General features: G+C 50.9%; 7 protein-coding genes across 7 annotated transcripts; 5 read left to right on the top strand and 2 right to left on the bottom strand.

Annotated features, from left to right (window-relative positions):
* Nucleotides 1-359: 359 nt before the first annotated feature.
* Nucleotides 360-4,833, top strand: BJX68DRAFT_254139 (putative C6 transcription factor; the record flags this gene model as incomplete). Its single annotated transcript, XM_071042846.1, has 8 exons — nucleotides 360-1,911; nucleotides 1,942-1,994; nucleotides 2,549-2,674; nucleotides 2,725-2,837; nucleotides 2,890-2,975; nucleotides 3,028-3,686; nucleotides 3,750-4,498; nucleotides 4,554-4,833. The coding sequence occupies 8 exons, from the start codon at nucleotides 360-362 to the stop codon at nucleotides 4,831-4,833; spliced, it is 3,618 nt and encodes a 1,205-aa protein (XP_070901383.1).
* A 939-nt stretch (nucleotides 4,834-5,772) lies between these two features.
* On the bottom strand, nucleotides 5,773-6,727 carry med7 (mediator complex subunit MED7). Its single transcript, XM_071049131.1, has 2 exons — nucleotides 6,363-6,727; nucleotides 5,773-6,310 (listed from the first exon to the last, which is right to left on the bottom strand). Exons 1-2 carry the CDS (start codon nucleotides 6,621-6,623, stop codon nucleotides 5,786-5,788), a joined length of 786 nt encoding a protein of 261 aa, XP_070901382.1. The 5' UTR covers nucleotides 6,624-6,727; the 3' UTR covers nucleotides 5,773-5,785.
* A 1-nt stretch (nucleotide 6,728) lies between these two features.
* Nucleotides 6,729-8,260, top strand: BJX68DRAFT_40888 (phosphatase PAP2 family protein). The gene is made up of 4 exons (XM_071049130.1): nucleotides 6,729-7,081; nucleotides 7,148-7,241; nucleotides 7,297-7,636; nucleotides 7,689-8,260. The coding sequence occupies exons 1-4, from the start codon at nucleotides 6,833-6,835 to the stop codon at nucleotides 8,059-8,061; spliced, it is 1,056 nt and encodes a 351-aa protein (XP_070901381.1). The 5' UTR covers nucleotides 6,729-6,832; the 3' UTR covers nucleotides 8,062-8,260.
* Nucleotides 8,261-9,115: 855 nt separating this feature from the next.
* On the top strand, nucleotides 9,116-15,682 carry BJX68DRAFT_254137 (uncharacterized protein; the record flags this gene model as incomplete). The annotated part of the gene is made up of 6 exons (XM_071042845.1): nucleotides 9,116-9,427; nucleotides 9,475-10,614; nucleotides 10,676-10,726; nucleotides 11,288-12,809; nucleotides 13,641-14,839; nucleotides 14,894-15,682. The coding sequence occupies 6 exons, from the start codon at nucleotides 9,116-9,118 to the stop codon at nucleotides 15,680-15,682; spliced, it is 5,013 nt and encodes a 1,670-aa protein (XP_070901380.1).
* A 346-nt stretch (nucleotides 15,683-16,028) lies between these two features.
* Nucleotides 16,029-17,464, top strand: BJX68DRAFT_233040 (F-actin-capping protein subunit alpha). Its single transcript, XM_071039582.1, has 7 exons — nucleotides 16,029-16,194; nucleotides 16,264-16,282; nucleotides 16,389-16,504; nucleotides 16,572-16,661; nucleotides 16,732-16,784; nucleotides 16,841-16,978; nucleotides 17,033-17,464. Exons 1-7 carry the CDS (start codon nucleotides 16,138-16,140, stop codon nucleotides 17,379-17,381), a joined length of 822 nt encoding a protein of 273 aa, XP_070901379.1. The 5' UTR covers nucleotides 16,029-16,137; the 3' UTR covers nucleotides 17,382-17,464.
* Nucleotides 17,465-19,445, bottom strand: BJX68DRAFT_233037 (uncharacterized protein). The gene has a single exon (XM_071039581.1). It carries the CDS (start codon nucleotides 19,404-19,406, stop codon nucleotides 17,805-17,807), a length of 1,602 nt encoding a protein of 533 aa, XP_070901378.1. The 5' UTR covers nucleotides 19,407-19,445; the 3' UTR covers nucleotides 17,465-17,804.
* A 2,154-nt stretch (nucleotides 19,446-21,599) lies between these two features.
* BJX68DRAFT_233035 (uncharacterized protein) lies at nucleotides 21,600-23,952 on the top strand. Its single transcript, XM_071039580.1, has one exon. It carries the CDS (start codon nucleotides 21,935-21,937, stop codon nucleotides 23,495-23,497), a length of 1,563 nt encoding a protein of 520 aa, XP_070901377.1. The 5' UTR covers nucleotides 21,600-21,934; the 3' UTR covers nucleotides 23,498-23,952.
* Nucleotides 23,953-24,560: the final 608 nt, after the last annotated feature.

Here is a 24,560-nt window from a genome sequence, read left to right as displayed (position 1 = left end):
AGAGGTTGAAAAACTACGAAGAATATGGGACTACGAAGAATATGGGGCGCACCCATAAGACGAAGGCGGTTGGGTGCAGCAGAAAGGCACGGATAGGTGCCTGTTGTTGCACAAGCGATCGACACACCTGAGTGGGTCACATGCTGCCTGTTGGCTTGTGAGCCGCTCTCGTGTTTGTGTCCAAAATGAGCTGATGGGCTGAGCCTCGAGCAGCTTGCCGCCGATTGAGCGCAGCCACTTTCGCTGACGCCGACTCTGCTTCGATCTCTGGATTTTGTTTCTGTGTTTATCCTTTCCGTGATGACTTTGATGATTTAGATCGAATCCAGCACTGAGATAGTGCGGTCCGCACCGCAACCATGACCAGACGACGGCTCCCCACAAGCCTCCCGCAAGACTTCCGATACCCGCTCATGACCCCAGACAACGACCGGGAGTCATTCGTCGATTACAACCTTTACGATGGCGACGCGGGCCACTCTCGTGACCACCTGGTCTACCCGACTTACCAGACACGCGAACCGAGCCCTGCCCCTCAAATTGTGCGTGTCGCCCGGCTGCCCGAAATGATTAGACGACAATCTGTGCGACCTTTTTCCGGCGACTGGGGCACATACGACTTAGCTGGTCCATCCGACGATTCGAAGGTTCCGGGGTCATTTCAAGACGGGGACACAGGCCTCGGCACAGAGGTTCTCGAATCAGTTCCGCGCAGCGCATACGCACATCCCGCCGAGCTCGCCGATTTATACTCAGACGACGATTCTACGGAGAACTCAGACTTTGGACATGACGAGCCCATTGCTTTCCCACAGCTCCCGCTTGAAGATGTCGTGATGGAAGTCGCATACATCCTCCGAACAAGATCCAAGCCGACAGGCGAAGGGTTCACCTATGTGTTTGCCGACCCCACCGGCCGGAATAAGTTCTACAAGATCGGCAGTGCAAAGAATGTTTCGAAACGTGCAAATGAGCACCGGAGTATCTGCAATATTTCCTCCTTCCGAGTACAAAGGAAGCCGGCCATACCCATCCAGCAATACAAGCGTCTTGAGAAGCTGGCGCAAGCCGAGTTGATCAACATGAGCTACGATCCTAATTGTGTGTGCTCCACACATTGTCAGTATTTATGGGGAAGAGAGCAAACTGCGGTTGAAATTCTCGAATTCTGGTCCAAGTGGCTTGGGAAACACTCACCCTATGATAAGGACGGTCATCTTCTACCTTTCTGGGAGCACAGGCTCAGGGGTTTTGAGTCGAATATACCGAAATACTTTGACTGCAAAGGCGCTAAATGTCTCAAGCGCTCCGGAGACACTCTTGCATGCCCGTTTTGTCTTCGAGCTGGGTGGAAAGCATGGGCCGAGCCGGGTGGGCGCGAGAAGATTGAATTCGCGTCTCGGACTCAGATTGGCAATGAATGGGCTCACAAGATCCTAATGTACTTGCATAAGTATATCCCCATCAAGGAGGATATTTACCTTGCGGGAGTTGACGGTATCGGCTGGGCCAAATCCCACATGGGCCGATTCAAAAGCCCGGCGTTACTTCTCAACTTGTTATATGCTAGGCTCCTTATACCTATGCTCTGGTCCACCATATTCACCGCTACCGACACCATCCCATTCATAACGATGTTGGAGATTGTGCTGTTTTCCGTGATATACCAGCTAGTGAGACTCGAACTTGCTCAGCTGACCGCGCAAGGAAGTGCCGCCGATCGATATAGCAAAGACGGCCGCTTGGTACGTCGGAAGTCTGTTCAGTCAGCGTTGGATAAAGCTAGCGATGCGTCAAGCGCAGTGAAAGCCGCAAAGGAACCGAGGATCATTGAGATACCCGAGGATCGAATCCAGAGCGTCACCAAGCCAACTGCTCCGTCAGTGAAGGGGACTGGCATCATGAAGAAGAGTGAGGCAATGTCTATGCTGTTTCCTGGAGAAGCTGCGGCGCGAATCAAACGGCTCAAACCCGGCAGGCGCAGGAGTGACTTTGTCTGAATGCCCTTGGCCCCTGGCCCAGTCACTTGCCGTGCCTTTGTGCACAAGCCTGCTTTTGGCTTGCGAAAACATTCATAGATACCCTATGCCATTGACGCCGACGGGTAGGATCTGTTCATCATACCATATTTTGCCAACATTTCTTTTCTGGTTTTTCTCTTCTGTTTTCTTGTTATCTTTTGCAGATACTTTGGGAATAACCTGTGAGCCTCGTCTGGCTTTTTGAGTTCTTGATGATTGGATGACCTGATGGTTGATACGAGCGATGTTGTTATGAATAGCGACGAAACATGAATTTCCACGTGGACGTAAGACAGGGAAATAACTGCCACCCTCAAAACCCGCTCTCTTCTATAAACTTTGCATCAATGTAGATAACAAGCTTAAATGACCGCTTATTCAGCGGAGATAAAAGGACAAGCTTTGTGCTTGGTAAGCGGCTCGGCATTCTTTCTTCGCCTTTTCGCCGCCATCTTTCTACCATCATTCATGCTCCTTGACCATATCTGAGATATTCTTCCATTTGGATTATTCATTTACCATATCAGAGGGATATTGTTTCCCCACAACCCCTCATGTACCCCTCGCCCAGCTCTGGCGGCCGCTCGGAGGAAGAGACAGCCCAGCCGAGTAAGCGGACTGTCAGGGCTTGTGACGCTTGTTACAAGCGGAAGGTAAGGGTCTCCTTGAACTTGCGAAACAATGCTGATTTGCGGACTTCCAGATAAAATGCGATGCTGCGTTACCAAAGTGTAACTGGTGTAGCCATCATGATAGTCCGTGCACCTTTGAGAGGAAGATCCGAAGGACCCGCAAGAAGCTTGCCACCGCGAAGGAGTATGTGCCTTTCTCTCGGTATATCATAGAAATAGTGCTTATCCAGTTTTAGCTCCTCCAGCACTCCGGGATCTCACCTCTCGGAGCGCATCGCAAGGATAGAGAAGCTTCTGGCGGAAAAACTTCACCATGAGCCTGGTTCGTCTTGTCGTCTTTCCGGCGTTGGTCGGCACGAGCTTAACTGCTATAGTTCCCTCACTGCCACAACAACCACATCTGGACTCAACAAACCCCAGTTGGGATCTCACCCCCAGTCCCCCAAGTCTCATACAACCGTCTGCCTCGTCTTCTGTTCCGCTCCATTTCGCTGGGAGGGAGCTAGGCGCGATCAGTCTGTTTACCGGCATCCCGTTCATCCTTCCGGAAGGCCAAGAATGGGTGCAGTCACGGACGGGCCAAAAGCTCGCCTTTGACAAGTTCACATCACTCCGTACACCATGGGAGAAGCAGCGAGCAGTCAACTCGAACGACATGCTGGCGCAACTGCAAAGCCCGCAACTGGGAGAGCTTCCGGATCGTCACCTGCTCGAGTTGAGTTTTGAGATTTACCGCACATCGGTGATGCAGAGGGTCTTTCCGGTCCTTGACCCGATGCTATTCTGGTCTACTATAGGATCTGCGTATCGAGAACGCTCGTCAGAGTCCGACAGATGTTCGGCTAGTACGAAGGCGTGTATCTTTGCCTTTGCTGCATTTGTTGGTGTTCTCTGTAGCCCGTGTTTCGCCGCCCAGGAACAGAAACTACCGCGGCTTGATGAGGAAGCTTGCATTGCGAAGGCGAGATACTTGCTGTGTGAGGTTTTGCAGGAGCCTCCCACGATGGACGGCTTACAGGCTGTAACTATCTTGGTATGTCTATTAGTCTCGTTGTTCAGATCTTCACAGTGCTTATATACTGACATCTCATTCTAGGCATTGCTTGAGCTATTTCAAGGCAACCTTCAGTCTGCAAACTACTACGGCTCCATCGCAGGCCGCATGCTCTTCATGCTGGGGGGCCACAAATTCTCGAACCAACCCTGCTGGCTCCCAGAATCCGTCAAGGACACCACTGCCAGAACCCAAACCCACTTGCGCACTTTGTTCTGGCTCCACTTCACCGTTGAGCAGGACGTCTCCCTCAGAACGGGACAAGCCCAGATTTATTCCGAAGACAACTGCGACCTGACATTACCCCCGGACTACGTTGAGCAAATGTACATCAGCCTCCAATATCACCACAACTCTACCAACCTCCCCGGAAATCCCATCTTTCCCGTCGACCTTCGCCTCAGCCTGATCCGAGCACGAGCCTACAATGCCCTCTACTCCTTCAAAGCAATGAAGAAGTCCGACGCCGAGGTCCTGAAGAACATTCGCGAACTAGACGATGAGCTTGAACGATGGCGCCTCTCCGTCCCACCGTTATGGAGACCGACCCTATCTTTCACTCACGAAGCACCTGACCCAAACTGCGCCATGCACTCCGTCATCCTCCGCCTAAACTACCACCTGTGCATGACGATCATCCATCAAGCGAGCAGTCGCTGCAAGTCCTGGGAAACACAAACCTGCGTTATGGACGGCGTAAGCTCGAGCCTTGCGCTCTCCGTTGAGGCGAGTCGGTCCACACTGCTGTATCTCGAGGCATCAGGGCATGTCCTCGTTGACGGCGTATTCTGGTACGTTTCCTATATTTCTCTATTTTCTAAACAAACGTGTCTAATACTTACTCAGGGCCCTAATATTCTATCCCATGTCCGCCCTCCTGGCAATCTTCTGCAACATCCTCCAGAACCCCGCAGAGCCACAGGCTACAAAGGATCTCGCGCTTCTCAAGAGCGCAACAGGGATGCTCGAGCGAGTGTTCCTGCGGCAGGCGTTTTCAGTCAACGAGCTTGTGCATGTGAGGCTTGTTGCGGATTTCGTGAACGAGTTGTGCAGGCTTGCGACTTGCGCTATGGATAAGGCGTGGAGGGAGCGGACGAGTGCGGTTTCGACGCCTACGACTGCTTAGGTGCAGTGCGACGAATAATGTGCTTTCATGTTAAGGAGTTTGGGGTTGACATTTGTGTTCTTAGAAGGTCGCTACGTATACATGGGATTCATATACCAAGGAATGACTGGCGTTTTGAGGGATGTACGAGAAGAATATAGATGGAAGATATAGATATTGTGAATATAATTTGCATTAAGCTATTTTAAACATGCCATGCAACCTATACTTCAGTGAAAGTCAGCACGAATCCCAATTTGTGTAATAGAGGATTATCAAGTGTGTCGACAGGCTCAATTTCAGGAAAGAGGTAGAGAATGCACAATTATCACCAAAGCGTACAATGTACGTTCAGATGGGGTTGAAACAAAGAAAAAGGCATATTCATCATAAAAGAGCCGGTAGAAGGGGGTGTTTCAACTTACGCTGCTGACTTTCGAGCTGTACTCGGTGGCTGATGTAGTGATGATTAGTTGAGAGGCAGCATTATGTCTCCGATGATTGCATTTCTTCGCATGGAGCGATTTCCCTCAAAAAAGAGGTTTGTTGGTTGTGCAGTCTTGTGATCAAAAGTTCTTGTTCAGCAAAAAAATTTAAACCAATTTTAAACCAGTGGAGCTAGTGTACCACGTGATTTGCGGATCATTCAATCTTCCGAGGATGCGGAATGGAGCTTGTTATGGACCCGAAAACTTGAGAAGAAATGGTTTTCCGGCGGTCGTAGGCGGTACGATTGAGAGAATAAACGGGGCTTTTGTCGACTGTTGGCGGATTTTGCCTGCGGAAGTTCCAATTCCAATTCGAGGCCCCAAATCTTTGATATATAGATCGTGGCTTCCAGCATTGAGTAGAGGTGAGCAGCGCCTGTGCTGTTTGTGCCTCAAATATGTGTGGTCTCGGCAAGTCGGACTGTGTGAGCGTCTGAGAGACCAGAGATTTGGACGGTAAATCTCCAGGCTAGGTGGAGAGGCGATTAACGATCAAGCTCATCGATGATATCCCAGACGAGCTGAGAGTCCTCAGACACATGCTCCTCCGGCTTCACTGCCTTTCTGTCATCCCCCGTAGGTGGCTGGATAGTAGATCCCACATCAACGCCTTCGGAAGCCAACTGATCTAGCACAGCGGTGAGCTCTTCCTTCAACTTGTCCATTTCGCGGATTTCCTCTCGTGTCCGGCTGAGCTGTTCTTCCATCATCATAATCAGAGACTCGCGTGCCTGGTGTGGTCGGTATAGGTTGAGTAGGTGGTGCGCGTTGATGAAGAGGTTGCGGATATCCTCGATTTTTGGCTCGAATTGGTCCGGCGTTGTAGAGAGGATCCCGACAAGCTCTAGAAAGTTGAGGAGTAGCGATTTGCTGATTTTTAAAAGGTAGTACGCGTGGTTCAACGGCTGAGCTGGTTGCGCGGGTGGTTCGCCGTTGGGGCCGGGTCTGGGGGAGGAGGGATAGAGCTGATTGATGCCTTGTTCTTCTAGGGACGGCAGGGCGGTTGAGAGCTATCGGTGAAATCTTAGACAATGCATAAAAATAAGCAGAGGTATATCTTACGTTTTGAACTTCGCCAAAGACACTGTAATTGCCCGAAGGAATCTCCGGGGGCACGAGGAAACGTAGCTCTGGGGGCAGAGCCAGAGAGCGCAGGTCCGATGGCGGCCATTCCTTCTTTCGTGGCTTTCCATCTTCTCGCTTTGATGCCTCTCTTTTGATTTCCTCTAGTTTCTTGAGATTTCCGGGAGTGAAATGTTTCCAGAGGGGAGGTGGAGGCGCGAAAGCAGTGTTGAGAGCTCGCTGCTGTCCGGCTTCAGCCATGGCGGGCTGATTTCTTGTCAATTCGTGAAGTTGGTCAAAGTATCGTCGACAAATTACCAAGCCAATGAAGAACTTTAGAAAGGCTGACGTGCAGCGAGAAATGAGGGATGTTAAGCTTGGTGTTTTGACAGCGATTGCGGAGATTCGGAGGTTGTAGTGGCAATGGTCCGTGCTCTCTCTGTTCTCCGCTGAAACGCCGGTAGCCGACGATGAGGACCTCTCTGCGTCCCCCTGAGCGATCAGTCACCGTTCTCCGGGTGAGCTACATTGGCGTCCATGACATTCGTTATTGCTTGAAAACTGCAGAAATGGCCCGCAGCGGACTGTCTGCGGGGTCAACGATCCCTCCCTCGCCTCTGGTTGGGGGGCTTGGTGGTGCAGTGTCGCGTGTTTTCCAGCAGTCATATCCTCTTGTTGATGCGATCGGTCTCGCCTGTATTATAGGATGTTGGATTCTGGTTTGTCTCTTATGCCTCTGACCAGCACTTTGTGTTTTCATCGCTAACAATCTATGTCCTGCGCAGATCCAAATCTTTGTGACTCCGTTCCACCGAATGTTCACTCTTGACAATCAATCCATTCAATATCCCTTTGCTGTGGTAGAGCGAGTCCCAGTGTGTCAGTATCCCGGCCGAGCACGATACGGAATCCATCTAATAGGTCACCTCTCTAGTATGGTCGGTTTTCTATGCGGGAGTTATACCATTCCTGATTCTCATGGCGTGGGCCGCCATTCTTCGTCCAAGCCCGCATAAAGTACAAGTGACTATACTTGGCTTCTTGACAGCGCTCATGCTCACTTCGCTCATAACGGACATTATCAAGAATGCGGTTGGAAGGCCTCGACCAGATTTGATATCGCGTTGCGTACCCAGGAAAGGAACACCAGAGAGCACGCTTGTACAATGGACCGTCTGCACTCAAACCAATGCGCATATTTTGCAGGAAGGATGGAGAAGCTTTCCAAGCGGTCACAGTAGCTTTTCATTTGGTGGATTGGGATATCTGTCCTTGTGAGTTTAAGTACTACGCTTATCACTCTCGGGGTATTAACTGTCGCATCAGGTTCTTCTCGGGTCAGATGCACGTTTTTCGGCCAAGGACTGACCTGTGCCGCTGTCTTCTTGTCCTAATACCCATCATTTGTGCCCTGCTAGTTGCAATCTCCCGTCTGGAGGATTACCGGCACGATGTTTATGACGTGACCAGTGGCTCAATCCTAGGCTCCGTCATCGCCCATTTCAGCTATCGGCGCTACTACCCGTCTTTGCGCTCTCCCAGGTGCGATACACCATACAGCAAGGACGAATATGCTCCTGAAGGTTTCTCCAAAGTCCCAGATGACGAGGAGCAGCAATTGTCAAGCAGGAGGCTTCGTTCGTGGGGTCGCGATGAATCTTATCAGCTGGATGAGTCCATCCCAGCACAGGATCGATAGAGGTCTTGGCAATCGACTTAGCAGTGTTTTACTCAATCTTACGACGCAAAATCAAGTTTGGGTGAATCTTTGCGTGTTCATCATTATGATACCCTAGAGCTAAGCAAGTTATCGATATTCTTTTCCTTCGGTCGAGCTGGGGCTCAATTCCTTGTCCGCAAGCATGAAATCCCAGAGGGTGCTTCTGCATATTGGCAGCTAAATTGCATTTTCTATGCTTATTTGGGATCTGAATTGTGATTACTCTGGTTGTCATGTCGCACTGGCCTTGGCGGTTTCAGCTGATTCTTCTTCGAAGTCCTATGTTATCCTACGAATTCAACGATGTATAATTACGAGGACATATCATCATATCACCGTGGCTGAGTAAAAGTCAATAGGCAGATCAATTGTTCGCTATGACAAGTACCTGCAAGCACGAAGCGGAAGATCGGATCTCATGCACATCCGCAGCTGCGAGACTTAGGGTAAGTGGAGGATTGTGGGTTCCGGTAGATCAAAGGCTCGTCGTGCCGGAGCCACGGGGACGAAAGCGCCTCTGGCCGTCCACCAAAAAGACCAGCGCGATCCTCCTGTGGAGTCAGCATCAGCTCAAGATTTATCAGGAAGACGCTGTGTCGAAAGCCCCACCAAATGGCTCCCTTGTTGCGGGGAACCCCATCTCCGCATTTTGTACACCACTCCGTCTCCAACCCTCTCGGCATACATGCCGGAGAATAGGTTTGGGAGTACCGTGCGACTCTCACTCCTCGATTTCTGTAGGGAATGAATCTTCCGAAGGTATGAAGCGCGAACCCGAAGACTGTTGGCTGATCTGCGGAACCGAAGGGTTACTGACTGGCTTTGCTAGTCATTGACGATAGCCTGAATCCATCGGTTCTTAGCATCCTCAACTGCCGATGTCCCACTGAGGGTGCTGTCCAACTTCGTTGCCTCTCGGTGATGACACTGTAGACTGCTATCGGAATCTTCCAGAGGAGATCGCCATGAGACTATAATTGACGAAACATCTGCTTCTGTCACATCTATCGTTTCCATTGAACATCTTCACAATATGGGTTTCGTGTCAGACATTCTTGGGCTCAAAGCCTCAGACTACGTCATCTACTTATTTCCTTCTCTGTTGCTGCTATACCTCTTACAGCAGTACTTTCATAATGGCCTTCATCGCTATCCTGGCCCCGTGATGGCCAAGTTCACGGACCTTTGGCGATTCTTAGATGTCCATGGACGGCGCCCAGACATAACTCATAATGCGTTGCATAGGAAGTATGGCGATGTGGTTAGACTCGGGCCCAACACACTATCGTTCGCTTCTCCGAGTGCTATCAAGGTGATATATGGGTTGAATAAAGGTTTCACCAAGGTTTGCTTCCCCTTGAACATAATATTTCTCACTCTGACACCCAACAGTCAGAATTTTATCCTGTCCAAATGACTGTCTCTAAAGGCGAGCCACTACCATCTCTCTTCTCAACCCTTGACGAAGGCTTTCACGCGAACCTCCGCCGCTCCGTCAACCATGCTTTCTCAATGAGCTCCCTCGTACAATACGAACCAATGGTGAACGAAACGGTCGAAATATTTCTCGACCAAACAGCTACATTGTTCGCCAACAGTGGGAGAATATGTGACTTTGCACGCTGGCTCCAGTTCTTTGCATTCGACGTCATCGGCAGCATCACATATAGCAAGCGCCACGGCTTCATTGAGAAAAACCGAGACATAGACGGCATCATCAAGTCTCTTGCGCGGATCTTCGACTACTCCGCACCCATCGGCCAAATGCCCTGGCTCGATAAAGTATTCTGGAAGAACCCGATCTTCGACGCATTGCAGAAATGGGGAATCGCAGATAACTCCCACCCGGTCGCGGTCTTTGCCCGCCAACGCATGCAAGAGCGCATGTCGGCCGATATCACCAACCCCACAACCCAGAAGGGAGACCTCTTAACCATGTTCATGAAAGCCGGCAAGGATCGCCCAGAGTTCATGACCGAGAAGCGCATCCTCACAATGGCCGTCTCCATGGCCTTTGCCGGGTCCGAAACAACCGCCATCAGCCTCGCAGCTGTCTTCTACTACCTCCTCAAGAACCCACAATACATGCAACGCCTGCGCGAAGAGCTCGATGCTGCCGTAAAGGACGGAACGCTCGTCAACCGACCCACTGGCCTTGTCTCCTGGGCTGAGTCCCAGAAACTCCCCTTCCTCGACGCCTGCATCAAAGAGGCCTTCCGCATCCATCCAGCAGCAGGCCTTCACCTCGAGCGCGTCGTTCCAGCATCCGGAATCGATATTTCCGGTCACTTCATCCCAGGCGGTACAATCGTCGGATGTACGCCTTGGGTCATTCACCGCAACGAAGAGATTTTCGGTCCTGATGTCGACAAGTTCAACCCCGATCGATGGTTGACTACGTCGGCGGACAAGTTGAAGACGATGAACGGCATGATGCTCCAGTTTGGATCTGGGTCGAGGACCTGCATCGGAAAGAATATCTCACTGATGGAGATTTATAAGCTCGTGCCGAGCTTTTTGAGGCGGTTTGATGTATGTTCTCCTTTCCTTTGGAAGTGGATGTCTAAATTGAACAATTACTGATGTGTACTAGATACAACTTGCGCATCCGGATCAAGAGTGGGAATTGTGGAATGCATGGTTTGTCAGGCAGTATAACTTCAAAACAAAGTTTATTGCTAGAGATATTAGTGCTTAGGTCGTTTTTTGTTGGGCAATCTGTCCAGTATATCGGATACATATATTATGCGTATCTTCTAGAGTTTCATGAATTGTGATTCTGGATTTAGTTTACGTGCAAGTTGTGAATCATTGACCAAGATATATGTTATTGCAGCTCACTCTACATCAGATCACATCCAACAACATAGCTGTTTTTTTAGAATGCAAATTGCATAGATACTAGTATAAACTTGTTAGCGTAAAATTGAAATCAATATCATTTCACAAAAATCTCATCTCAACAAATAAAAGGAACGGAAGATAGACAAGCCTAGACTCTTTTGTGTAGGGCGGCCTTAAATCGTGTAGTTTCTGCCTCAGGCACTAACCTGGGCCCACCTCTCGCCACCCGCGGATTTTCAACCTCAATCTTGCTTTCACCACGATGCTCTCTGCCCTCATTTGAGGAAGGGTCGTCTCCACTGTCAATATATGCAATGAAACAATCTTACGCTGCATATTCTATTGAATGTCACGTCGAAAGGCCAATGACCGCGCGGGTCCAGTGAAGACCCGTAGTCGCGAGGGATGCTCCGAGTGCCGGGCGAGTCGGGTCCGCTGTGATACCAAGAAGCCGGTTTGCACGCGATGTCAGGAACGAGGGCTTACCTGTGCGACTCCGTTGGTACTAAAGTGGGAGTCGGAGTTTACGAGCCGAGGACAGGCCTTTGGGAGAGCGGGTGTCTGGAGTAAATCTGGGAAGCACCTGTCTACGCCGTCGCCGTCGAGCTCGTCAGTCTCGTCCGATGACCAAGTATGGTGCGCGACATCTTGGGTTGAGCCGTGGAATTTCGTCAGTACTTCTATTGATACACTTGAACTCCCATATGAAGTCGAAGTTACGGACGATGACCGCGCTGTCGTTCTGGCTCCTCCACCGGCTCGCAGGGTGCAAGTGACTGGACCGACCTTATCTCTACCACGCTTTCCTCACTTATCCGGAACCAACCAAGGGCATCTGTTTGAATACTATATCGAGCAAGTCTGCCCCCGTATGACGGCGAGTGCAAGTGCGCCGTCTCCATTCGCTTCTATCATTATCCCGTTCTGTACGACGGCCTCGCCAACCGTTCTGAAGGCCATACAGGCTCTCGGTGCTTGTACCTGGTCTCGAACGGACCCGACATATAGCGCTGTTGGACTTCGCCTTAAGTCCGAAGCTATTAGGGGCCTTCGGAACAGTCTATCTAGCGCTGGTTCTTCACCGCACTCGTCATACTCTGAGATCTTAGTCGTCATGATGCTAATGTGCCTTTATGAGCTTGTCGATCACTGTGATCAGCAATGGACAATTCATCTCAAAGGTGCGAAAGAGCTGATCGGGTCGAGGTGGCAGCAAAAGACACTTATGGCGCCTGAACCGGACGAGGTCACTTCATTCGCCGAACAGTTCTTTGCTTTCCAAGATATCATGGGTCGCACTGCCTGTGGCAAGCCCCGGCTGCTCGGAACTGACCACTGGCAACACAATAAACAGAATGTTGACGCGTGGATGGGATGCAGCCCTGAGCTTGTTGCCATCTTGTCGGACATCACAGACTTGAGTCAAACGAGGAGGCAGCTGGCTTCAGATTCAGCTCGCGCAACGCTCTCATTGAAAGCGGCAAACCTGTGCAAACAACTGGAGGACTTGGTGCAGGATGTCGATGAAGGCGACGAAGACCTTCGAGCAATTGCGGAGCTCAAACGACTCGCTGCAGTGCTGTACCTGCATTGCACGCTTTACAACGCCTCACCGACCTCAGCCATAGTCGCTCGTTACGTCCGAAGGATTTTGAAGACCGTTTCGGACATGCTGGATAAAGGGCTGCTTATAGGCCTCGCATGGCCGGTGTTCGTGGCCGCCGTCGAACTCGACCCGCTTAACGATGAGCTTTGGAAGGACGCTGACGGCAATGAAGTATATGGACGGCCGGTTGTCCTCCGTGCTCTGGCTGCCATGTCGGAGTCTAGCGTTCTCAGTGTCGCCCGTACCAGGGCGGTCATTGTGAAAGTGTGGCAAGCTCGTGATAACATTTTGAAGCTATCCACGTCGAATGAGCTGGAAGATACTTCTGATAGCAATGATTGGGAGCATTACGTTGTTCCTTTCAGTACAGCAATGAGCCTAGTCTGATTGCACGATGCGATTTTAGCGGTATATCTATGGTTTAACGCAGTAATGAGTCTATATCAAATTTTTGGCGTCCTCACTATTTCTCCCCGTAACTATGGCAAGAGCAGGTTCGCTGTCGCACCTTCCTTCTCGTCGTTCCTTCTTAGACCGCTTCCGCAGTGTTAGGTCGCTCCTGCCTCAGATAGTATTCCTCGGTCGCGGCTTCCTCGCTGTCGCACCTTCCTCCCGTAGGAAATTCACTAGGTCGCACTTTCCTCTCACACGAGGCCTGGTTACTATCCTAGCGAGATACACCTTCCTAAAAGGGTAGGAAGATATAGTTAAAATGAGACGCTTAGTAATAGAGGACAGCGCAATGCGGGCCACTCCAGTTCAGTGCAAGGGTCGCCGAATCAAGTAAAATGGACGTCAGTCCACGGCAATAATGAAGGGCATCCAACCAAAACTCATCTCGTGGTGATATTTAATGGTCGTTTGATCGCGCGCTATATGTCTCAAATAACGTGCATTTCGTCCATTGACGTTGCTAGGCGACATTATTCATCGCAATTCTTGGAAATTCAGCCGTTGACCTGCAAAGTACTGGCTGTTATCGCGCAAAGTCGCGGCGCCTAGCATCGCGTTTGAAAGTCACTGCTTTCCTCACGACTCCCAACTTTCGACCTGGACGACATTCATCGCACATATCACTTCAGTATTGATTACATGATGGTACTGTGAGAAAGAATCGACCAAGTGGATAGTATGGCATCATCGACGACCTCTTCGCCAGTGTCTCATAGTGTCCCTCCCCTCCCATTCGCGAGCAACCTCAGCGAACAGTTGTCTCAGCGGACTGAGTTGGGTAAGTCAGGCATCGAGACTGACCCTGCAGGAGACAAAGCCAGTCTGCTCGGACCGCCATTACGTCCCTCACCGAAAAGTCGATCTCTGTCGGACGCCTCCAAGCCACCATCCTCCCTCTCCATCGCCAGCCAAGTCCGCCCATCTAGTAAGGATGACTCTGCCATCCCGTCAGCGCCTCAGACACCCCGCCGACCGTCCACGCATGGCCCTCCTCTGAATCTACAATCACTACCGCCAAAAGCTTCTGGTACCGCCTCTCCTGCCAGTCGTGCCCCTCTCTCCCCTCAACTCGATCCGTCCCACATCTACAGCGCTTCTCCAGGATCCGTCCTACCCCGCCGGTCTCGCGGCCTTGACTTCTCACGAGCCTGCACAAATCTACATCACTCGATCCTAGCAGAATCATCACCGGATTCGTCGCCGACAGTGGGCGGCAGGGGCGTAGCAATTCCCCAGCGGCGCGGGTCGCCTGGGTCTACGTCTATGCCGCCATTCTCGACATCGAACCCTGCGGATCGGGCCACGATCTCGAGCTCAATGTCCAGCGTCAATATGATGGAATCCGATACAAGCAGCAGTGAAGAGGACGATGAGCCGATGATCGGCGACAGGGATGACATGATAATGAACACACCCCAGGCGAAGAAGCTTGCACCTGGCTTCAATTCATTTGCCATTGGGAATGTCCCCAGCCCCGGTAGTGATTGGATGGGTAACTATTCGCAAGCGGCAGCAAGCTTGCTGAGCTTTCAGCGGGCGCGTTTTCGCAAGGGACGCAGCAGCAGACACAGCTCAAGCAGTGCGAGCGGGAACAGCTCTAAGCAGAGCCCGGCACCCCTCTCTCCACCTGTTATGAAAAGCATTGAAGGACAAAATGGGTATTTCGGTCCACGGGGTAGCGCGTCCTCGCGGCGAGAAAGCTTAAGCATGGGCACCAGAGATCTGCGACTGTCGGATATGAGTGACGAAGGGGAAACTCGAGGTTTCCGCGGCCATAGTCCAACTGGAACGCGGTCTGACAGCGGGCCACTAGGGGTTATCAGACGTGCTGTGACGCGGCGGAGTAGCTTGCTGGTTTGTGTTCACCACTTCCATGTCATGAACGATCTCCACTAACCATTTGTTTAGCCGAAAACGAAGACTTTTGCTAGAATACGTGCTGCCCTGATGGAAGAGTCCGCCCCCATCGATAGTGACGCTAAGCGTGAAGCCGAAGTTATCCGTCAAGTGCGCGAAACCGAGCCGGATATGCCACAGACATCACCCGTCTTAACCGCCTTTTCTTCACCAAATGCATTCATGCCAGCTGGACTGACAGTGCGTGAAGAGTTGCCAGAAAAGGCTGTCCCTGCACCTGACGAACCTAGTTTCAGTGACCAAGCACATCGAAACTCTGGTGGTCCTGATTTCTGGAATACCTTCGATGAACGGTATCGTACTCCGCCACCGCCACTTCGCCGACACGCTGCCTCTTCGGTGTCGGAAGAGGATATATCAATGGATATGACGCCGTCGACAACGTTTGGATCCAACAATACCGAGTTCGTCAAGCCCGGCGAAAGACCGGCGTCTCGTTCTTCAACCCCTTTACCAGGCCAACCTGGCATGATTTCGGAATTACGGAAGAAACGGCGGCGTGAGGATGACTTCGATCCGAACTTGTTCAAACGAAGAGCTGTCTCGCCTAGTATGAGCGCTCAAAGTAGCCCAATCATGCCCAACTCTCCGGCGACCTTTGACAACGGACCAAGCATTTGGGGCCCTCCGTCCAAGTCTGCTGCGGGACCACTGTTCAATGACCGGGCTGAGCATGGGGCCAGAAACGGGCTAGGTACTCATACTGGAAATACGAAGAGAGTTGGCATGCAGGGTATGAACGAGGCGAATGATGGCTTCATGAATATGAGCATTGAATAAGCGATTCGGTTACTGGAGTCAGGTTTCTGCTTGAGAGCCGGATTCTCTGGGAGCATGCTGCTTCTGACTGGTTTTGCTCAGCATCTTCTGGTGCGATTCGTGTTGTCTTTTGGCTCAATGATGACATTGGGATATTGCATTATTTCAGACATTCTTATACATATCCATTCACTATTTAGAATATATTATAATTCTACACTTATTCTACCTTGTCCGACTATGTTTGTATCGCATTCTCGTCTTGTAGTACTCTTGTCGTAGCCGCGGGTCCCTCCCTGCACGTGCGCGGCTACCGCGTCAAAGCTCCCTGTTGACACGGAGAACGGAGGTCTCCCCTCATTTGCCTAGCTTGAACTCTTGCTTGCCTCCCTGGTTCACAAAACACAGTCTACTCCTTATAAACGCTTGATACCGATCTCTTGACGTATTCCGCCGTGAAACGGAAACCAATTCCTATGGCGTCGACCGTTGAACTGGCATCCTCTTTCATCGAGGGTGCCCCGCCAGGCGAGGTACATCAGTCGTATACTTGACCCATGGAGCATGGTGAAGATGAATAGCTAACATCTCGTTGAGTATAGCTCCACGATGTCGTTGCCGGTATTAAGCCCTCCCAAGTCGTCTGCGAACTCGCATATTCCTCCCCCACACCCCCGTCTCACCGCAACCAAGCATGATCACTAAAACATTATTTAACAACAAATAGACATCAAGGCCCTTACCTCCGATGGCGACGATATCACTCCTTCCTTAGCGCCCGCATTCGAACGATACAACGAGTCACAGCTGACGACCGTGAAGCTACCCGGAGCTAGTCAGGAGGTGAGCTACCGACAGCCCGACGTCCGGCACTCGATATACGGAACTGACGCAGCACCGGGCGAAACAGGTTATCGTGAGCGAATTCAACAAGCTGGAGGACAACAGATACTTTGACGTCGAGAGCCAGACGTCGTTCGAGGTCGACCACATTACACAGGTGAGGACCGCCGGCCTTTGCAGAAGCGGGATTGGAGCATCGCGTGCTGATAGCGCATGGCTTGGTGTAGGAAGCATCTGCGGCGCAATCATATGTCCTAGAGTCGCAGAATGCCGATTTGATGTGAGTGGTGTTGTCGCCATGAAGCTCCTCGGTTTTCTGGCTAATGTGCCCTTCAGAAAATCCCTCCTCAAAGCAGTGAGCGCACATGCCAGCGAACATTACCCGTCTTCCTCGTATGGTGTCTACCCGACTGCCGATGATTCCGCCGTGGCCATTTTACTCGTCGCGAACCGCTACTCCCCTAACAACTTCTGGTACGTGGGCAGCTGACCAGACGGAAACCGCCACTGACACAACGGAATCTACAGGAATGGCCGCTTCCGCTCCATCTACGAGGTCTCCCTGGCAGACTCCGCCACCATTACCGGCAAAATCCACGTCGACGTGCACTACTACGAAGACGGCAACGTCGCCTTGAACACGACAAAGCCCATCAGCATCACCGTCCCTAGCGCCACCGCCGAGAGCATAGTTTCCCGCATTACGACTGCCGAGCGCAACTATCAGGAGGAGCTCAACAAGGCATTTGGACAGATGGCCGAGGGCGCCTTCAAGTCCCTGCGGAGACAGCTACCTATAACGCGGCAGAAGGTCGAGTGGGAGAAGGTTGGCGGGTATCGGTTGGGTCAGGATATTTCTGGTGGGAAGGGGCGGTAGACTGGGATGTTGAGGTATGGATCTATTGTGCACATACCGTGTTTTAGCATATATTATGGAAGCTTGATTATACACTGGTGAGAAAGCTCCACCTTCATCACCTACCCATAGTCCATATAGTAGTGGTCGTGCTCTAAAAGACATGCCATGATAACGACTGGCGCTAATCCTGGAAGATGATTGAGCGAAGCAATAACATGATCTTAGTCAAGCCTGCTTCTTGGGTGACTAAACCGCGGGAGACAACCTTTTTGGTACAGAAACTCCATCGTTCCTCGATGCCGCGATGCCTTGACACCTCGACATCCATCTCAGTCAACTCATACCGAAGGATCTCTCTCACAACTGGTTCAGCAACTTGATCCTTGCTCGTTGATTTGCACTACTGAAAGAAACCGCGGATTATGCTATCGAGCACGTCGATTACCTAAGGTCAGACATAAGTTTGGCAGGTTTAGACTTTGAGGCGCGATCACAAACCTCCTTCTTGAATGTCTCCACCGCAACTGTTCCCATCGTTGGATCACAGAATTCAAACGAGCCCTGGAGACAACTGAGCACGAGGTTTTGGTACCGTTCCCCCATGGCCGCTCGCAACCGCTGGTGTCGTGCTGACTCAATTAGATAATCTTTGACCTCACTGCCTAGACCGACGTTTTTGAAACCCCATCTGTGCAGCGAAATGACTGGTTTCCAAAGACCAATCTCTAGCAGTACGACACCGAGCGAATAGATATCGTGAAGACGATTGAAAGAGGAGGTGGGGAGTCCCCATTGTTCTGGATGGCGATAGACGTTTTCTTCGATGTCATCCTTCTCGTCGACGCGACTTGAGAAGCCGGACTCGGGACGTGCGTACTCCCAGCCGAAAAGATAGGGCCGATGGAACGAAGGAGTCGTGTCCTTCGACTGCGTGTCCTGGAAAAAGAGTATGTTGTTGCTCCGAAACGACTTGTGGATCCACTTCACCGTGTGGAATTGTGACAGTGCTGCACTCAACTCTCTGGCTAATATGAATCGCGACTCCAGTGCTGGTACTTTGGACTGGGAGAGAAGCTGGCTTAGGGTGCGGTATTCATGCTGAGATGGAATGTTGAAACAAAACGCGAATTGGCCATCTTCAACGAAGAATTCTAGGCACGGAAGACTGCAATAACGCTCTGGCTTATCCTCATGAAGAATGTTTGCCAGCTGGTTGGCTCGCTCCCAAGAGACTTGCGACGGGCGACCTTCCTGATCCGAGAAGAAAGGTTTATGTTCGATGAGTATATAGGAGTTCGCGATCCTGACAAGCCTTCTGTTCTCGCTGGTTGAGATGAGCTGCGCGGTGTTGTATCTCTTCTTGTCGCGCTGCTCCAGATCCACCATCGCCACGCCAGGAGTGTCGCTCAATGAGAGGTTAAGCAATCGCATATCAGTTATCAGGCCGAGAGTGGCCGCATCTTCAGTCTGTTGCAGTATCTGAAGGTAGTGAGACGTCCTTCGCCCGCTGTTGGCGTGAATCTGTCCGGACAACTGTTGATCAACCATCTGCGATTGGATGATTCGTAAGAGTCTTTCGTTCCAAATTCGCAACTCCTGAACTGCTCCCTCGGTTTTCGCCTTTTCACTAAATCCCCATCGGAGTTTTCGCACCAACGAAACATTGTGATATGATCCAAAGGCTATGGAATTGTCGAACACAGTAAGTAACGAAGGACGACTAGCATTATATTTGGAAGTCACCAGGCAATACTTGGATTCGAGGGTCTCATTCAGCAGCCGAAGCACGTTGAGAAGGTCAATCTGGGTTTGGAGGTCGGACAGAGAGAAGAGGTGGCCTGGTGTAGGCGAGTCGGCCGTTCCGAAGAGAACCCGTTTTATTGAGCGAAACGAAGTGGCCTCGAGACTCAGCGCCAGCCGGGCACGTTCTATCCCCGACCCAAATTGGGTGGTGTGTTTGATGCCCTCAACCAACGTCTCGATCAGACTTTCGACGGCCACAGCGACACCCCAGGCAAAGCCCGCGATTTCGATGCCCGACATAACTGCTTGATGCTTACAACGACGTGCTTCTTTCGTCACCGATGTGAAGTTGAGAAACTTGTTTCCCCTCCATCCCAAGAAGCCTTGCCTGCTGGGCAATGTTTAGCGCTGGACTCCGCCAAGATGGTGGCGATGATACGATCAGGCTGCGCAGCCGCAGACAAATATGGAATGAGTAGCCGAGCTATTTTAATCATTGCCATGGGATGGGCGCCTCTCCAGAAATTATCTTTGCTGGCATGAACTGTTCGAGAAACGTGGTCGACTAAAATTTCGTACAAGCTTTGCTTGACAGCGGGCAAGATGAGCTTCCTTGACGCAGCGTCCTTCTCAAAGTCATGGAGTTTCCTGCCCATCGACTTTGGCGCCCTGAATAACGACCCGTATCGGTCGCGGAACACCATTTCCAATGCGCAGAATGCGTATATCCGCGGCCTTTACAAGGACAGTCGACACATACAGAATCTGGGAGAGGGTAGCGTCTTCAAAGTCACACTACGACAGGCAACAAAGAGCTGTCAGCTATATGCTCTAAAGACAGCCAAGCTCGACGGACGGTCAACGCTGAGAAAGAAGGGTGATACCAAAAAGTCATCTGCTGGCGGGGTATTTTCCGCGTTGAAAGAGATCCAAGTCGTCAGCAATATTGTTCTGAGAAGCCACCCAAACATTGTGAACATTCTCGGATGGGACTGGTCGATGGAGCAAATACCCGTCATCTTTGTCGAGTACGCAGAGCAAGGCTCTCTGAGAGATTATCTTCAATCTAACGAAGCCGCGGTACCAGCTTCGCTCAAACGGCAATTTGCTCGCGATATCGCTTGCGGACTCAACGCTCTCCACGCCGTTGACATTGCCCATGGAGATGTCAAACTCCTGAACACGTTGGTATTTGTAAATGGGAATAAAGGCCTTATCGCTAGAATATCCGACTTCAGTCATTCGGTCTTTGGATTGTCGACGAAACGGAAGTCGACCTATCCGGGATCTAGTCGCTACAACGCGCCGGAGATTCGGGGACGAGAGACAATCATCCTATCCGACCAACTCGCCCTATGCGAAGTGTTCTCCTTTGGACTGCTGATCTGGGAAATTCTCAAGGACGGGCGACCCTTTTTCGACGGTCTTGACGGGGGCAGCTCTATTACCACCGGCACTGAGGCAAAGGAAGATTGTTTCGACTACTTAGGGCTTGACGGGCTTCTACAGAAGGCGCTAAGCTTTCTTCCCTTTGCCGGGCTACCCAGGAATGTCACCTCGATGTTTTACCACATGTTTCAAATCACCCTCCGAGATCGCGCTGAAGCCAGATCAGATATGCAGGTAGTGGCAATGGCACTGGACCCTTGGGATGAGTATTTTAACCCCCCACTTCCGAGGTGGTTGGAAGCTAATAACGACGTAGAGGCAGGATCCTTCCATTCACTCCTGGAATCGCTGTGCAGTCAATATTAGTTTGGGTACGTGGTGACAAAGCATTCATATGGTCGCTGCAATTGACAAGAAGAACTTAGGAATTCAACCCTTGGGATTATATATCATGGGAGGCGAAAACGAAGTTTGTTTCTGAAATTCAAGAGATTTTGGAACAGCCAATTCAACCGAACCATGCGGAGCTGCACTTTATACTCAGCAGATGCTATTCTGAAGGTTATGGCGTCGTGCGGAACATGAACACCGCTATCGAGCATCTTTATCTGGCGGCCCAACTTGACAATATCGAAGCGACTTGCTTGATTGAACTGTATGAGGTCCTGTTGTCATATTACTCTTCCAATGGTCGACCATCTTTAGCTTCTAGCGAAGTCTCTCAGGTCATCAAACGTATCAAAAACAGATGCATGTCAGCACACACAAGCACAGCAGATGAGCTCGACGGAATTGAACCAGCCAGACATATGCGAGAATGGGTTCGAGTGAATGGTGACTTTATCCGACGCCAACCCTTTTTCTGGCATGATGGCTCGCGGGACAGGTCCTATTCATGGGATTCAGGTGGCGTGACCCGGCTTTTGGAAAACATTTCAGAGTATGGTCAACCAATATGTGATGTGACTGTGTCATATTCGTCGCTACTTTCGTCCCTCAACTCGGGGACGTTCTATGAAGTGGCTGCTGCAAACGGAATCCCAGCTCTATGGAAGGCACTCGAACATATGGAAACTCTTGGAGGCTATGAAGACAGCAGCTGGGGGGACTACAATGAAGTTTGGAGCCGGCTTGTGAACTCGGCTGCGAGCAATGGCCAGCTTCGACTGCTTCGCCAGCTTATAGAAGAGGGCCGCAGACAGAACGTCGTCCATAGCTCAGCAACAGGAGAGACCCCACTTCATTTCTTGCCTATATTGCAGGAGACTGACCATGGCCTTTGCACGATAATTGAGGATCTCGTCTCCCTGGGTATCGGCGTTGACGCACCGAGAACAACTCGGACCTGGCTTCCTCCCTTTGGAACTGAGCTATACGGCACTCCGCTCCATGTGGCTGTGCGAGCTCGATGCCTACAGTCTGTCAAAGCTCTTCTGCTAATGGGCGCTGATCCCACGGTGTCCTTTGCGGATAATCCATCACCACTACTCCTTGCGTGTACACTACATCATCCCGAAATTGTTGCCTGTCTGGCCAAATCCAAGAAAGTATCTTCAAAGGATATCAATGAAGGACTCTGTGCGATTGGCTTTCCAACTCGGAAAGGCTGGTTTGAGAGGCTGATTGACTCGCCGAGCTCGTTACGAAAGCCTTCTCCTACGCCTTACATGCTGTTGCTTTGGAGATGCATGCAGACCTCTGCGGCACTTATTGGGCAAAATGGCACCAGCAAGTCCCCATTCCTTGTCAAAGACGACCAAAGACTTGCCGAAGACCTGGCAGAGTCCGTCCGGGGCTTTCAGTACGATTTCAGACAGAGGCGATGGGAGCTAGACGGCGAGCCCTTAATCCAATCCATCCGCCATGGCCAACGAGATCCAGAAGTCATATATGCGTTGTTAGAGATGGCCATGGTTCCATTTTCGGACCACAGGCGATATGGTCTTCTCGCGGCCATAGTGGAAGGACCTGGATGCAAGGTGGATGATCCCGCTGCTTTACAGTTTCTTCGCATGGTTCTAGGCGATAGGAGCTCGGCTCTAGTCAGCCACACAAACGCGCCCTGGGCTGACTGGACAAGCGGCTGGCCAGCGTTTTTTCTGACATACCGAGTGCCAAGCTCCAAGATTCCTGTTTTCCATGATTGGGTGTGTAAAGGACTAATTGACGCAGTCAGGATTCTGATTGAGCTGATGAAGGGCCTAATTCCACAGCTTGTGCAGTTACGAGACCATAACAACAATACAGCTCTCAACCACGCTATTGATAGTGGCTCCAAAGACATGTATTTTCTTCTCCGGCCATATGGAGAAACAACCATTGACCAGGATCTGGAACACGCACGACAAAAGGGACCAAACCGTCTTCTACCCACCTTGGTCGGTATTGAATTGGACGAACAAGAGCGAGAGCATTTAAGGAACCTCGTCCTCCTTACAGGGAATCACACCCATGATGACGACCCACAGGACATCGCGGATGCGCTGGAAACCTATGGCAATTGGTTCCTAGCTGTAAGCGGCCGCGCCATGATGCAAGTTCAAAGCCACCTGCGAGCTAGGGACTCAATACGAGCTCAGCGATCAAGGAGAATGCTCATGACCTGCGTTCGACTTCGGATGCACTCCCAAGGGGTTCCAAATACAGAGCTTGCGAAGGATGAAGTCGTCGATGCAGTCGTTCCGACGGCTCTGCGTGTTATGTACGACGATGGTTTCACGCAGCTGATGCCAGAGTGGCTTTTAGACCGAGTCTTGCTTGGATACGATGTGAGTGCAGAGCATGGCAGACGCAAACGTCTGGCCAGCGAGGAGCCATTCGGTCAGACCATTCGTCGTGAGCTTGAGAAAACCTTTGGCGTACGACAGCAGGACGGGTTTACGACTTCCGACCTCACCGAGCTTTTCCGTTGGCTCAAGGGGGAGCTTAGCCAAGTGCAGAAGATATGTGATGAACACAAATCCCCGAATTTACCTTTGCAATTTCGACGTGACGAACGATGATACCTCTAAATTTTCCTGCTATGCCGTTATATTTAAGGGTTAACTTGCAAACATTATGCTAGTACCTACCCCTACTTCGAATGGAAAAACGTTCGATAACCATGCCCTCTGGTTGATATAAACCCTACAAGTGGCTATTACCAGAAGGGATAATGGCTCGATCATATACCTGGTGCTGGTCCAGTTTGCTTGCCAGATCGCCAACAGCGAAAAACCAGCAATGATTACTTACTCACTAGTCTCAGTATAATGGAGTGACCTCAAGAGTCCGACCGACTTTGGCACTAGCAGCTCTTTGCTAATGGTAGCTGGGACAAGAGTCACGAAATATGTCTGCAGTCCTGTCCACCCGGTTGTCGACATACCTTCTAGCGACAGTCCGGTCGATGCCTTTTCTGGCGGATACAAACTACCACCAGGTTAAAGTGGGAGAGCGGAGAGGAGGAGGAAGGGGACTGTTCCATAAATATTCTATAACAATATATCAATTATTTCGTCTCTTTGGAAGCAACCAACAGGTTCCGGAGTTTGTGAGTGATAGCTGTAGGCGCCGCATCAACGCCAAAGCCACGTATATCTGCCCTTAGTGTGCTTTCCAGTTGCTCCGTCCTTCCAAGTCACTTGCTCTGATTACTAACTACAGGTACAATGACATAACAAGACATCTTTGCCGCATCATTCCACGATGATTTCTCTGAGTTGGTAGTCCTGCTTGAGCAAGGCTGGTAAGGACGGGATAAAGAATTACACATCAACTGCAGCCCTATCACCATTTGCCCAGATATTCGCAACAATCCGGTTCCCGATCCGCACATGCTGTCCCATCTCCTCCGTCCCCAGACCGATTCATGTTACGGTTAGTTTTAGGAGCCCGTTCTCCCCAGGCAGAGTATATCGCGTCCGTGCTGACAGGAAAAGATTCGCAGCGGTTCATCGAACCGTAGACCCACTAGTTCGACGTGACCCGGTTATGCCGTCGATGTTGACGGGCAATCTGGATCCACCCCTCGTTCTTAACGGTTATGATGACCAATGTACAGTATAGCAACACGGTTGGCTTGTA

Source organism: Aspergillus pseudodeflectus (genome assembly GCF_044049435.1).
Source record: "Aspergillus pseudodeflectus strain CBS 756.74 chromosome Unknown BJX68scaffold_12, whole genome shotgun sequence".
NCBI classification, from domain to species: Eukaryota; Fungi; Ascomycota; class Eurotiomycetes; order Eurotiales; family Aspergillaceae; genus Aspergillus; species Aspergillus pseudodeflectus.
Note: the sequence above shows the minus strand (reverse complement) of the source record. Positions and strands in the feature narration are given on the sequence as shown.

Coding starts and splice junctions, on each gene's coding strand:
- med7 (XM_071049131.1), bottom strand. CDS start 6,623: ATGGCTGAAGCCGGACAGCAGCGAGCTCTCAACACTGCTTTCGCGCCT. Junction 6,311..6,362: donor TCTTTGGCGAAGTTCAAAAC/GTAAGATATACC, acceptor TTTCACCGATAG/CTCTCAACCGCCCTGCCGTC.
- BJX68DRAFT_40888 (XM_071049130.1), top strand. CDS start 6,833: ATGAGGACCTCTCTGCGTCCCCCTGAGCGATCAGTCACCGTTCTCCGG. Junction 7,082..7,147: donor TTATAGGATGTTGGATTCTG/GTTTGTCTCTTA, acceptor TGTCCTGCGCAG/ATCCAAATCTTTGTGACTCC. Junction 7,242..7,296: donor GGTAGAGCGAGTCCCAGTGT/GTCAGTATCCCG, acceptor TCACCTCTCTAG/TATGGTCGGTTTTCTATGCG.
- BJX68DRAFT_233040 (XM_071039582.1), top strand. CDS start 16,138: ATGGCGTCGACCGTTGAACTGGCATCCTCTTTCATCGAGGGTGCCCCG. Junction 16,505..16,571: donor TACCCGGAGCTAGTCAGGAG/GTGAGCTACCGA, acceptor CGGGCGAAACAG/GTTATCGTGAGCGAATTCAA. Junction 16,785..16,840: donor TCGCAGAATGCCGATTTGAT/GTGAGTGGTGTT, acceptor TGTGCCCTTCAG/AAAATCCCTCCTCAAAGCAG.
- BJX68DRAFT_233037 (XM_071039581.1), bottom strand. CDS start 19,406: ATGTCGGGCATCGAAATCGCGGGCTTTGCCTGGGGTGTCGCTGTGGCC.
- BJX68DRAFT_233035 (XM_071039580.1), top strand. CDS start 21,935: ATGGGCGCTGATCCCACGGTGTCCTTTGCGGATAATCCATCACCACTA.